At 41.4% G+C, this 13,972-nt stretch overlaps 1 protein-coding gene across 2 annotated transcripts in view; it reads left to right on the top strand.

Moving 5' to 3' along the window:
- PATL1 (PAT1 homolog 1, processing body mRNA decay factor) overlaps nucleotides 1-13,972 on the top strand; it is a 43,220-nt gene extending 29,248 nt beyond the window's left edge. Inside the window, exons 16-19 of one of the 2 annotated variants that reach the window (XM_061201798.1) lie at nucleotides 2,719-2,874; nucleotides 4,705-4,796; nucleotides 4,893-5,042; nucleotides 13,746-13,972. In XM_061201798.1, the coding sequence (XP_061057781.1) occupies nucleotides 2,719-2,874; nucleotides 4,705-4,796; nucleotides 4,893-5,042; nucleotides 13,746-13,758 (411 nt within the window). In that variant the 3' untranslated portion in view covers nucleotides 13,759-13,972. Of the gene's footprint in view, nucleotides 1-2,718; nucleotides 2,875-4,704; nucleotides 4,797-4,892; nucleotides 5,043-5,361; nucleotides 7,023-13,745 lie in introns of those variants that run through there. The other variant, XM_061201799.1, reaches the window with a different exon arrangement.

Here is a 13,972-nt window from a genome sequence, read left to right as displayed (position 1 = left end):
TCCTTTTGGTCAAAATGAGATAATTTGCATCAGAAAGAAAAATTATAGGAGTGGATTGAAGTAAATCAAATATATTTAATTTAATGAGTTCATAATGGTATAAAAAAAATATACTAATCACCTTCAGAGATTGCTAGGCTATCAACTCATTATTCTGAAAAGTGGTAAATAAAGGAAAAGAAGCATTTATCCTGCCACATTACAACCAAATGTCATGGTGACCAGAGAGTGATAATAGAAAAGTTCTTCTTTATAGAAGATATATCAGCTAATAAATTCAAAAGAAATGATAAAATTAGAAAATTGCAGTTTTACAGCTCCTAATGGAAAAGCAGTCAATCTGGGCAGCAACCATTACTGGTGCTACAAAAGCATTAGGTAAAAGGTGGATGGGGACCTTTACGGTGGTTGGAGCAGGCTGGCGACACCTGAACCCACTGATGACTGTTTTTGGTTTTATTTATGTATGTATGTATTTATTTATGGCTGCGTTGGGTCTTCACTGCTGCGCACGGGCTTTCTCTAGTTGCAGCGAGTGGGGGCTGCTCTTCATTGCGGTGCATGGGCTTCTCATCGCAGTGGCTTCTCTTGTTGCAGAGCACGGGTTCTGGGCACGCGGGCTTCAGTAGTTGTGGCACGTGGGCTCAGTAGTTGTGGCTCACGGGCTCTAGAGCGCAGGCTCAGTAGTTGTGGCGCACGGGCTTAGCTGCTCCACGGCATGTGGGATCTTCCTGGACCAGGGCTCGAACCCGTGTCCCCTGCATTGGCAGGCAGATTCTTAACCACTGCGCCACCAGGGAAGCCCCCCACTGTTGACTGCTGACACCACTAAGGGGAACAACTGGACACTATGTGCACCTTGAGGTGATGCAGTAGAAAACACACAGCTCTCTCCATGAAGTTTCCTTGCCACGCACCACCCTGACCCCTCCATTGAACTTGAGTTGAATCAAACCTCTAATTATCAGTTTTTATGGGAAAAAGCAGAGGATGGTGAAACCTGTTAAGTGACACCACAGAGGTGCAATTAGCCAGATCCAAACTATGGGACAGATGACCCAGTTTCTTCAACAAATAAATGGCCTGAGAAAAGGAGATGGACAGTGACAAAGGAGCTATTAACAGATTTTAAAAGCCTTACCAGCCAAATGCAGTGTGTGGATTTATTTGAATCGTGATTAAAATAAATCAGCTACTGGGACTTCCCTGATGGTCCAGTGGTTAAGACTCCACTCTCCCAATGCAGGGAGCCCGGGTTCGATCTCTGGTCAGGGAACGAGGTCCCACATGCTGCAACTAAGAGTTCGCATGCCGCAACTAATGATCCCGCCTGCTGTAACTAAGACCCAGCGCAACCAAATAGATAAATATTTAAAAAATAAAAATAATAATTCACATTGCTGGTTCTAGACTGAATGTCCTTCAAGCTAGGATGGGCATGTACCGTATTGGCCAAAGCATTGAGGAAAGCCTTTGCTGTGTTGGACTATATTAACTGATGGCATTTAAAAAAAAACAAAAACAAAAGAATAAATCAGCTGTTAAAAGACATTTTTCAGACAGTTGGACAAACTGAATTTGGAATAAATATTGGATGATAATTAAGGAATTAAACTTTGTTAGGTGTGATAATATTGTGAGAGATTTTGTTAGCAATGCCAATTGAAGTATTTATGGATGGAATGATCTTATATGGGAAGAACATAGATTTAATAACGTTGGCAACCTGTTGTTGATTGAATTGTTGTTGAAGTTGGGTTATGGGTATGTGGACTTCACTATACTGGTCTTTGTACTTTTGTGTATGTTTAAGAATGGTTTCATTTTTAAAGCTCTGTTTATTTAGAGTAGTAGATCATGAAAAGGAGTCTTCTGCATCCTTGGATGCTGTTTAAAGTAGAACCAGCCATCACTTTTTATGCCATGGGCATTGAGTGCTGGAAGCACCCTCAATTTCCTTTCAAGTGTCATAACCTAGTTATACCAGTAGCTCTGTATTTTAACTTCCCAGTCCGGGCCTTAAGGCAAAACGGAATGAGTGGACAGCAGGCTGGAATCCAGCAGCCTTGGAGTCTGGTTCTCGCTCCTAGCTTTGTAACCGAACACTGAGTTTCTGATCGCTTAGCTTCTCTAATAATCTATAAACATTGGTTAATCATTTCTCCATTTCCTCATTGAGCTTTTATAAAAAGATAAAACAAGATACAGTTAACTCTGAAAATACTTCTCGATAACTCTGTAGCACTGAGAATTTTACCTGTGTTAGAGTCCCTCTCACAATATATTAAAGTTGCCAATTTACTCATGGCTTCTCCTCTATCCTTGAGACCCCTGAGGGTCTGTGCTGTTCACTATTTGTTTTTAGCTCACACGCCTGGAACACTGTAAGCATCTAAATATTTGTGGAGGGAACACTGATGTTTTATCCTGAATCTTGCTATGCATTTGAGAAGTGATTTTTACACCCTTGGTTCACACAAGGAATGCTGTTTCCTTTACAAGTTGAGTTGAAAAAGTTCTCAGTAGCTACCATGGAATCCGCTGTTAAGATGCTGGTAGTATCTGCTAGGCTTGTCAGCCCTTCTTGGTTAAATCTTGCCTCGGGAAGTTGACTGTACAGCTGAGCATCCTTCCGTCCATGCCCACTGATGGGGTATGACTGAAGTAACAGTTGCCAAGATGTAATGCCTTTTTTTTTTTTTTTTTTTTTTTTGGTAGGTGCTGCCATGCTTATTGAGTCCCTTCTCTCTTCTCCTCTATCATCTTCCATCAGTGACTGTCACCAGCCTTCTGCAACAGCTAATGAACCTACCTCAGAGTGCAGCTGCACCAGCACCCGCCAATCCTCACCTCACTGCTGTGCTCCAGAACAAGGTGGTCTTGCCCTTTCGTGTCCCTGAACTTTGAGAGGCATTTAAATTTGAGTTATGAGTAAAAATAATGACTGCTGTGGCAATAGTAAAAAAAAAAAAAAAGGCTTCCTTCAGCTTTTTACATTAAGCTTATAGTGATAAAAACTAGAAATAACAGTGGTTTCAACAAAACAGAACGTTCTGTATCTCATGTGGAATAAATCTGGTATGGTGACTGCACGATGTCAGGGGTGCAGGCTCCTTCAGTTTCCCTTCTTTGCCATCCTTAGCAGTGGCTGCCATGCTTGTGACCTCTAATGGTCCACGATGGTTGTGGAATTTAAGGTTCCACTTTGCATCAGGAAGAGAGGTGTGTTTAGAAGACCAAGAGGTGTGGAGTAGCCGTCTGCCCTCCTTATTTGGACGTTTTCCAGGAGCTCTAACCGCCAGCTTCTGCTTCATCTCAGTGGCCAGATCTTAGTCACACACCTCGCCTAAACGGCAGGGAAGGCTGGAGAGCATTTCTTAGTTCACGCCATTGCCACCACAAATAAAATCGGATCTAACAGGAGAAGGAAAGCATACAGAATTAGGTAGGTAATTAACGGTCTCTGTCATAAGAGACCACTTCATATTTCATCTATATCAGGTTAAAGATCCAGAGACTCCTAGGGGAAGCAGGATACAGAAGAAGAACATGAGCTTTTAGAGAGAGCAGGTTTCCACTCCTTGCCTGCCACATCCTAGCTTTGTGACCCTGAACAGATTATTTCACTTTGCTGAGCCACACTTTCCTGATCTGTCATGTGGAGGTGATGAGATCGATGTCAGAGCTGTCCTGTTTCTTAGCTGAGAAAGCAGCCGTGAACGGTTCAGTATAATGCCTGGTACGCAGTGAGCACTCACGAAGGGCCATCTGTTACAGTAGAGGGAAAAGGAGACCCAAGGCCTCTTTCTTCGTATACCTGAAAACCTGCCAAGCATGGCTCAGAAGGACCGTGAGTACCTCAGAGGCTGAGAGGGTGATGGTGCCTCAGGGGACATAAGACAGGGGTTCTGGGGTAATCAGTTGTGTGCCTTCCATGTTATTTGGTCTCTTAGCTCTAATTTTGATAAAGACAGTAGAAAAGCATGAAGTCAAACAAGGTTATGTAACCCGTTGTTTTTCTGACAATGACATGAAGGGAGCTGTTGTGGAAAGGCAAGGTTATCCTGTATGAGGTGAACTCAGAAAGGAGGGATGGAATCCCAGAATATCCCCAGCTTCTCTTTGTGGTCCATTATGGCTGTGATTCGTACACTTAACCTAGGGCTTGGACATCCTCCTGAAGCCTTTATGTTTCCAGATATGTGTGTCCTTTTTACGGAAATTTTCTCTTCATACCCTGATCATCCCAGTTACCTTTCTTTGTATGTTTTCTCACAGGTCTTAACACCATTTTTCTTAATTCAGATTCTATTTAATGTTTTTTGTTCTATGAACTGTAATTTTCTGTATCAAAATTTGTCTTCATTTAACTCTTCTTTTTAATCCACTTCTGTTCTAGTAAACAGGAGAAAAGCTAAATCCCACATTACCCATGGCAAGGAGAAATTATCTTGTCATATCAGGGTGGGGTGGGGTGTAGAGGACTGCTGGACACTGGGGCTTCCTGTTTCCTTTGAGTGAGCTCGTTGCTGCTGTGCCAGGAGAAGGACACAGCCTCTTGGCTCGGCCCGATTCCACAGAGCAGCACAGCAGTGGGGTTATTGTGGTCCAGCGCCGTCCCCCATCTGGTGCTGCGGTCCCCGCAGCGGTGGTCCAGGAGGACTGCGTGCAGTGTTGTTTGACACCCTCTGTCTCCTCTTGTAGTTCGGCCTGTCACTGCTCCTCGTCGTCCTGAGCCGTGGGGAAGACCTGCAGAGCTCAGACCCCACTTCAGAATCAACGCAAAGCAACCAGTGGTCAGTCTGCGCTGTGTTTCTTCTCTTATTTTAAGTTCTTTTAGGTCATCTTTTCATTCTTTTTCTTATATTGTTATTTTCGATGTTCCCTTTCAGGACGGAGGTGATGTTCATGGCAACCCGAGAACTTCTGCGGATTCCCCAGGCAGCCCTGGCCAAGCCAATCTCTATACCCACAAATCTAGTATCCCTGTTTTCTCGTTATGTTGACCGACAGAAACTGAACTTGCTGGAGACAAAACTGCAGTAAGTTGGAAACAGGAGAGTTCCACATCTCACTGAAGTTGGCACTTTAGAAGTTATGTTGAGGAGGCTGGGGAGGGCATAAAACTGCATTTGGTGGAAGAGAGTAAAAGGTTTCTGTCAAATACATGAGTATCTGCGAGATATAAAAGACTGTATTGGATGCAACAGAACCCTCATTGTTAAATAAATGCTAAGGGTACAAATATCTTAGGTGTTTTGTTACGAGAGTTCATACAAGGATGTAACTCTAATACAAATGACTGACTTCTGTTTTAACTCATTTATACAGGTTTCCTTTCTCTCTTTCTTTGTACCGTAGGCTAGTTCAGGGGATACGATAAAAGATCTCCACATGTGTCCTGTACCTCCTTTTGGCTGCCACCTGCACTGCTGCCATCACCAATGGAGTGTTGTTTTTAATGAGGGAGGGAAGGTAGCTTATTCCCCAAAGCGTCTTGTGGGACCGATTCCTGTTCACAGGGGTTGTCTCTGAATGCCAGGTATTTCCCCACTGGTCTGTGAAATTTGGCTGGGTGATACTTCTGCTGGTTTCTTCTTACCTTCTGTGTTACAATTCTGCATGTCCTACTTTTACTCAATTCTTCTCAATTTTGCATTTTCTTTGCCCTAGAAACACAAATATAATCTCTCCCTTCATCCCACCACCACTACTCCAGTTCAGAGTAGATTGTAGCTTGCCAAAGGATTCCTCCCCTCATCCTACTGAAGTCTTTTTTCATTGCCCCATATTAATATGACTGTAGGAGAGCCAATTAAGTAGACGTCTATATATATGCACACACACACACCCCTATACACACACTTATGTGGTCTCCAAAGGATGCTTAAAGAACGAGTTTTAGATTGAGAAATATTTAGGTGACACATCCCTTCTTTAACCACAAACCAGTTGATGTATTTTTAATCTGTTTCTCGTCCCTCTTGTAATTAATTTGGTGGGTTCTACTTGTTTTAATATAAATATAGGGTATGGAGCACGTTTAATAAAATCAGAACTCTTAATTGGCTGACGCCCAGCTCTAGGCTGAGAAGTTCTTTATCTCCTCCCCACTTGTATTTCCTTTGGTTCTGTCCACCTCAGTGGAAACAGCACACGGTTAAGCCTTTTTCCTGCTACAACTGCAGTGTACTTGAGCCTGTGCCCTCAAGTGCATGGAAGATTGCCCAAGATGACCCTAACCTAGAGCCTGCTTCCATAGTGTAGCTTTTGCACGCTCAATCTGTCTTCCTGAGACTACTTCAGTAAGCCATGCTTTTGCTTCTGTCTTTTCTGTTTTTATTTGGTGTCGTGGGGAGAAACCGCCACACCTACAACCGTGGAAGCCAGGTCCGGCCTGTGCTGCTCTTCAGTCTCCTCCACGCTGTGGGCAGAACTGCTGTCCTTGCTGCTTCATCCCACCCAGGTCCCATTCCCAGGCAGCCAGGGGCCTGGGTCTGAATGCTAGCAGGGACAAGCCTGCTGTGACCCTAGTCACTTATCCCTCTCCCATTCAGCAGTCAACCAGGATAAGGGGTTTTGATCCCTGGTGATGATAGCCCTCAAGAAAATTAAATCTGAATTAATTTCACATGACTGTCCTGATGCACATTTTGCTGTTCTCACCTTTTCGAATGTAGTGGGGGGACAGGTTGTGATATTTAATGAGAGTAAACATTTTGCACATAAATGTACAACAGTAAGGTCCTCCGTTATATGCAGCTCTCCTTGTTCTCCACCTCCATTTCTTCCCATTCAGTGGCCCTAGGTTCCGCCAGCTGTTCCCCATGACATTCCCTAGCTTCCCCTCTGCCATCATTTTCCACTAGGCGCCTTTCCTACCTTCCCTTCACAACCGATCAAGTGAAGGCTTGATTATTATTTCTTCTTTTCTGTGCTTTATCTTTTTTGTTTGGTTTTAATTAATAAAAATTAAAGTTTCTAAATTTACATTTTTATAGGGTATTGTAAATAAAAACAAATTGTATACTTGAAAAAAAATGTGTGCCTCCATTTCTACTTATTACTTCTGAACATGCTTTTTAATGTGTTTCTAGCATATTTAGATAGACCTCTTGGTGTTGGGGATTGGTAAGGATATTATTACCTAATTTTTTATCTTTTTTATTTTGTCATGAGGGAGACAACATAAAAAGATCTTATGTTTACATGATAACTTTCCTTTAAAAAAGGAAAGGAAAGGGTGCAAAAAAAAAAAAAAAAAACACCTAGGGTGCTTTCAGGACTTCCCTGGTGGCACAGTGGTTGAGAATCCACCTGCCAATGCAGGGGACACGGGTTCGAGCCCTGGTCCGGGAAGATCCCACATGCCGCGGAGCAACTAAGCCTGTGCACCACAACTACTGAGCCTGTGCTCTAGAGCCCATGAGCCACAACTGCTGAGCCGATGTGCTGCAACTACTGAAGTCCATGCACCTAGAGCCCACGTTCCACAACAAGAGAAGTCACTGCAGTGAGAAGCCCGCGCACCACAACGAAGAGTAGCCCCCGCTCGCCGCAACTAGAGAAAGCCCACGCGCAGCAACAAAGACCCAACACAGCCAAAAATAAAATAAATAAATAAATTTATTTAAAAAACAAAAAGCCTTTAAAAAGAAAAAAACTAGGGTGCTTTCGGCCATTGTCGTTTGCCTGCAACTTTTTTTTTTTATGAATTTATTTGTTTGTTTGTTTTTGGCTGCATTGGGTCTTCGTTGCTGCGCGCAGACTTTTCTCTAGTTGTGGTGAGCAGGGGCTACTCTTCATTGCAGTGCGCGGGCTTCTCATTGTGGTGGCTTCTCTTTGTTGCGGAGCACGGGCTCTAGGCACGCGGGCTTCAGTAGTTGTGGCTCGCGGGCTCTAGAGCACAGGCTCAGCAATTGCAGCACACAGGCTTAGTTGCTCCGCGGCATGTGGGATCTTCCTGGACCGGGGATCAAACCCATGTCCCCTGCATTGGCAGGTGGATTCTTAACCACTGTGCCACCAGGGAAGTCCTGGCATATGAGACTTTTTAAAGAAACTTCACATAGCCCAGTTTGGCCTTAAGCTGCCCTCATGGTTAGTATTTCCTTAGCTCTCATTTATATCTCCTGAAAAGAGGTGGAACAAAGTTGGTCATTCTTTATAGTAAATTCATGTTAATTATTTCAAACTTATCACAGCATTATTCATAATAGAAAAATTAGAAATAGCCTAAATGCCCAAGATCACAATAATGGCTAAGTAAATGATAATCTGTGTCATGGACAATTAGAATATTCAACCATGGAAAGTGTTTATGATATAGTATGGGGGGAAAGCAGAAAGTATATATGCTTTGAATCCAATTCTTTTTTTAAGAAAATGTATATATGATGAGAAAAAAATTGGGAGGATATACTCCTGCAGGTTACCCCTAAAGGTGTCCATCTGTAGATGGCGGGATTATGGGGAACTTTCTTGTCTTTTGCTTTCAGTATTTTCCAAATCTTCTATAGAGAAAATGCATTGCTTATATTCTTAGAGGAAATATTGTCTTTGAACAGCTTAGTTACATGGGAAAATACTTAAAAATATAATGTTAAGTATAAATAGTTTTTATATATGTATATGACTTAATCTGTGTGGGGAAAAAAAATGGGAAAGGAATGCAATCAAGGGTGATCAGAGAGCAGTGGATGCCTTTAAGGGGAAGGGTTGTGGAGGATTTTGTGTGTAGTTGATTGTTCCTGCTTTTCCATTGTCCAAATTGTCTTCAATGAGCATGTATTGCTGTTACAACCAAAAGGGGGTTATTCTCTAAAAACAGCTAAAATTAGTAGCCCTCTACTTTCTGGTGAGAAAATAAGTTCTAGTGGGACAAAATTGTCTGATCTAGTTGTGCTTGATTTCAGAGCCAGTGCATTTGACTTTGTAGCAGATGAATGTGCTGAAAAAAATATGTGAAAGCAAGGCAATTATCCTGTGAGATGTGGTCAGGTATTCCACTGTTGAACATTTAAAATGATACACTAGGGACTTAACCTGGCTGTCCTGTGGTTAAGACTCTGTGCTTCCACTGCAGGGGACATGGGTTCGTCCCTGATTGGGGAACTAAGATCCCACATGCCATTCAGCGTGGTGAAAAAATAAAATGATGTACCAGTTGAGGGGGTCAAAGAACCACTCTGATAAGTCCAAGCCATATCTCCCAGTAAGCTTCCATATGTACACGAAATTGCATTTTTTCCTGACTGCTACATCAAGATGGATGGATCCCAGCTCCATCTCCAGAAAGATCTGCTCAAGTCCATTTTGGTCTAAGTGCCAGTCAGCTGGCTTTCACCAAACCTGCCCTATCAGTCGTCAGGAAGGCCAGGACAATCTTCTGAATTTGATAGAGGTCACTGGATGCCCTCCACCATCTACTTTTGGAGAGCAATAATGTCCATTGTGTGAAAAGTCGAAGTGGGAGATTGGAAGGCATCTTATACTTTCCTTCACCCAGCTATGTTTAAATATATTGATACTGTGATCCTTAAGAAATTTATATATGGGTTTTTAGGCAACAAGTCTTTAATCTGAGGAATCCGTATCTTAAAATCACCATTTACCTTCTTGAAGCAGAGGCACAGTTGTGAATAGATTGCAGTGCTCATAACAGCCTCTACTTTGCCTTTTATTTTGTAAATGTTGCATGTAAGGCTGTTCCAAGGAGCTTGTCATTTATTATTCAGCGTGACTCTCTAAGCTCCCCAATTTAGCCAAGTTCATTCTCCAAGGCAGTATTCACCTAAGTCAGACCTGAGAGCTGGGAAACATCTAGAAGGGGGCTAGGTAATAAGTGATGTGTGCACTTTGCCAGTTGTGAATAGAATCTCTCATAAGTTGCTTAGATTTTACCAATCTAAAAATAATTCCATCACCACCACCACCCCGGAAAAACCATGGCTGACAGTTTGGCATATTGTCCTCTAAGTGATTTTTCTATGCAATTGCATACATAGATAGAATGGTAGATATTTTTACTTTTTTTCTCAGTACATCATGGATATCTTTCTGTGTTAGTATATAGAGAGGTACCATGTTTGTTTTAATGGTTGTATGGTGTTCCACTGTGTGCCATAATTTATTTAACTGCTCCCCTATTAATAGATTCAATCTCCAAATACTTTTTGTCAGTCATTATTGTTCATCCAACAGTGAACAAAGGTAAACCCACAATATCGCCTTACATTTCTATAGTTTTTTTTTATAGTGTAAAAAGAACACTAACATTCATTTACTAATTCAGATCTTCTCTATAACTTTTTGAAATAGAATGGGCAACTGTAATTGTACAGTAACAAAACGAGATCAGCAAGACCATCCAGCTAGTAAGGGCTAACACTAGGATTTAACCCGTAAAGTTTCAAGCTCCACATCTAGCGTCCTGGCTACAAGAAGGCTTCTGTTCCTGGACCCAAGTTTCATGTAAGAGCCACCTGAGAAGCTACAAGCATTTAAGGACACATCTGCAAACCCTTCTGATTGGGTTTTAATGCCTTCATTTTCAGTAGACAGATTAAATAATTCCCTCTCAGTAATGTCCAAAAAAGGTAATTCAGGTTTTAACTGTTGGAGCCAATTGCAATATATAAGGATCTGAATTACAGAAAAGCAGCTGTCAGGCATCTGTATGATCCTTTTGGTTTAAGCATCTTGAAAAGGAGATTTAAGAAAAGATTTCCTTCCACACCACTTCATCCCAACATTTTGAAATGCATTTTTTATGTTAGATATATTCAGTCACAGGTGGTTGGCTCACTCATTAGTTCACTGCGTTAATACGTGAACTCCACAAATGCAGCAATTACCTTGTTCACAGCTGTGCCCCAATTCCCAGCACAAGGGCAACACCTAGCAGGCATCCAACAAATGTCTTGTTCATAAAATAGTTGGGCTGTGAAGAAACAGCTTAAAGGGGTTATTCAGAGCACAGACCTTAATGTAATAAATTAATCTGTGTGTGCAAGGCCCATTCCACACTACATTGTCACTCATTTTATCACAACAACCCCTAGGTCAGGAACAATTTGATAAGGTAAATCAGACAAACGTTTGTGAATGTCCAGCGTTACTCCAGGTACAGTGGTGACAAAAACAAAGACTCTGCCCTGGGAGGATATTTGGTGATAAGTGCTAAGAAGAGAACAAACGAGGGTAAAGGAATGAAGAGTGATGGGGGGATTTGTACTTTAGACAGAGAGGCCAGGAAAGACCTTGATGGGCATATGATATTTAAGCAGGTACATGAATAATGAGAAGGGGATGGCCATGCGAAGGTCTCAGAAGAGCATCCCAAGTAAAATGCAGGAGATGGCCTCTCCCTGAGATGAGAATGGGTGAGGAGTTCATGGGACCATGGCAGGTTAATGTCACTAGAGTGAAGGGAGCTGGTAGAGTGACCACACTACCTTAAAGGGATTTATTCACATTGCAACGGGAAGCCTTTGCAGAGTTCTTAAGGAAAAAGTACAAAACATCTGATTTATGCTTTTAAAAGTCACTTGGCTGGCTGGGTGGTATAAATTAGGAGTTTGGGATTAAAAGATACACACTACTGTATAAAACAGATAAACAAGGACCTACAGTATAGCACAGGGAACTATATTCAATCTTTTAATTATAAGGGAAATAATCTGAGAACGATTAGATAGATAGATGTATAACTGAATCGCTTTGCTGTTCACCTGAAACTAACACAACATTGTAAATCAACTATACTTCAATTTTTTAAAAATCACTTTGCTGGAAATTCCCTGGCTGTCCAGTGATTAGGACTCGGGGTTCAATCCCTGGTCGAGGAACTAAGATCCCACAAGTCGCACTGCACGGCCAAAAATAAAATAAAATAAATTTAAAATAAATAAAAATCACTTTGTTGTATGGAAAAGGAAATAGGCAAAAGAAGGGGCCACTTATGAGAAGGCCTCACAACACTGTTCCTGCTCTACAGGATGAGGAGAGTGAGCCTTTAAAAGGCAAAGTGACTGAGGGACTAATTTTTTTTAAGTAGATTTAGGACGGATGTTACCTTGGGGTGTGTGGGGGCTGTGGTTGAGAGAATGGGATTGGTATAAAGATGTAGGAAATTGGTCATTTATATTTCTTACATTGAGTTGTGGGTTGACAGGTATTCATTTTGCTTTTGGGCTTCGTCACTTTTATATATCATGTGTTCTGTGAATGTTATGGGCTGAACTTTGTCCCTCATAACTCAAGTTGAAATGCCATTTGCAGCAACATGGATGGACCTAGAGATTATCATACTAAGTGAAGTAAGTCAGACAGAGGAAGACAAACATCATGTGATATCCCTTATATGTGGAATCTAAAAAAATGATACAAATGAACTTATTTACAAAAGACAAATAGAGTCACAGATGTAGAAAACAAACTTATGGTTACCAGGTGGGAGGGGGGGAGGGATAAATTGGGAGATTGGGATTGACATAATCATACTACTATATATAAAATAGATAACTAATAAGGACCTACTGTATAGCACAGGGAACTCTACTCAATACTCTGTAATGACCTATATGGGAAAAGAATCTAAAAAAGAGCAGATATATGTATATGTATAACTGATTCACTTTGCTGTACAGCAGAAACTAACACAATGTTGTAAATCGACTATACTCCAATAAAAATTAAAAAAAAAAAAAACTCAAGTTGAAGTCCTAACCCTCAGTACCTCAGCATGTGACCATATTTAGAGACAGCACATTTGAAGATGTATTAAGTTAAAATGAGGTCATTAGGGGAATTCCCTGGCAGTCCAGTGGTTAGGACTCTGAGCTTTCACTGCCGAGGGTGCGGGTTCAATCCCTGGTCGGGGAAGTAAGATCCTGCATGGCATGGCCAAAAAAAATAAAAAAATAAAAACAATGAGGTCATTAGGGTGAGTTCTAATCCAATATGACTGGTCCTTACACGAAGTGGTGGTGAGGACACAGGCACAGACAGGAGACCATGTGAAGATACAGGGAGAAGACAGCCATCTAAAAGTCAACAGCTCAAGACTTCCCTGGTGGGCCAGTGGTTAAGACTCCTCACTTCCACTGCAAGGGGCACAGCTTTGACCCCCTGTAGGTGAACTAGGATTCTGAATGCCGCACAGCCAAAAAAAAATTAAAAATAAATAAGTCAATACCTCAGAAGAAACCAACCCTGCCAACACCTTGATCTCAGACTTCTAGCCTCCAGAATTGTGAGAAAATAAATTTCCATTGTTTAAGCTACCCCATCTTTGGTACTTTGTTATGACAGTCCTGGAAAACTAATAAGTTTAGGTGTCAAATATTTCATCATTAATTTTTTTTTAATTTTTAAAAATCCATAGGATAGTAGAAAAATATGTATCAAACTGTTAACAATGGTCATTTCTGGAAGGTGTGATTATGGGGAATTCTGATTTTCTATATTTACATTTCTGAACCCTTTATATCTTTTATAATGAGTATATTTTGGTTTGTATTTAAAGGAAGGAAGAAAAGGGAGAGAGAGCATGGACATGATTTGTCCAATATTGTAGTGAGTGAGTGGCAGAAAAAGAAAAACTGGATTACATTTACAATCATTTCCCAACATTTCTCCATCTAACAGAGAAGCAGACATGTTATATGGGACTTCCAAAAATGTTTCTTAAAAGAAAGGAAATTCCCTTTTTTCCTCATTCCTTCCCTCTTCTTGCTGCCTAGAATGAAGCTGTAATGACTGGAGCTCCAGCAGCCATCTTGGGGCAAAAGATAATCTCAACAATAGTAACAATGCACAGTGGAGGAGAAAGACGGAGGCTGTGTCTCTGAAGACTTCAGTGAGCTACCATACCAACCCTGAGCTTCCTACCTCTGGATTTCTTTTCGATGTAAGAATAAACTCTTATGTGTTTAAACCAACATAAATTGGACCTCTGTTACTTGCAAAT

The sequence above is a fragment of the Eubalaena glacialis genome, chromosome 10, assembly GCF_028564815.1.
Source record: "Eubalaena glacialis isolate mEubGla1 chromosome 10, mEubGla1.1.hap2.+ XY, whole genome shotgun sequence".
NCBI lineage: Eukaryota > Metazoa > Chordata > Mammalia > Artiodactyla > Balaenidae > Eubalaena > Eubalaena glacialis.
This window is presented reverse-complemented; position numbering and strand designations above follow the sequence as displayed.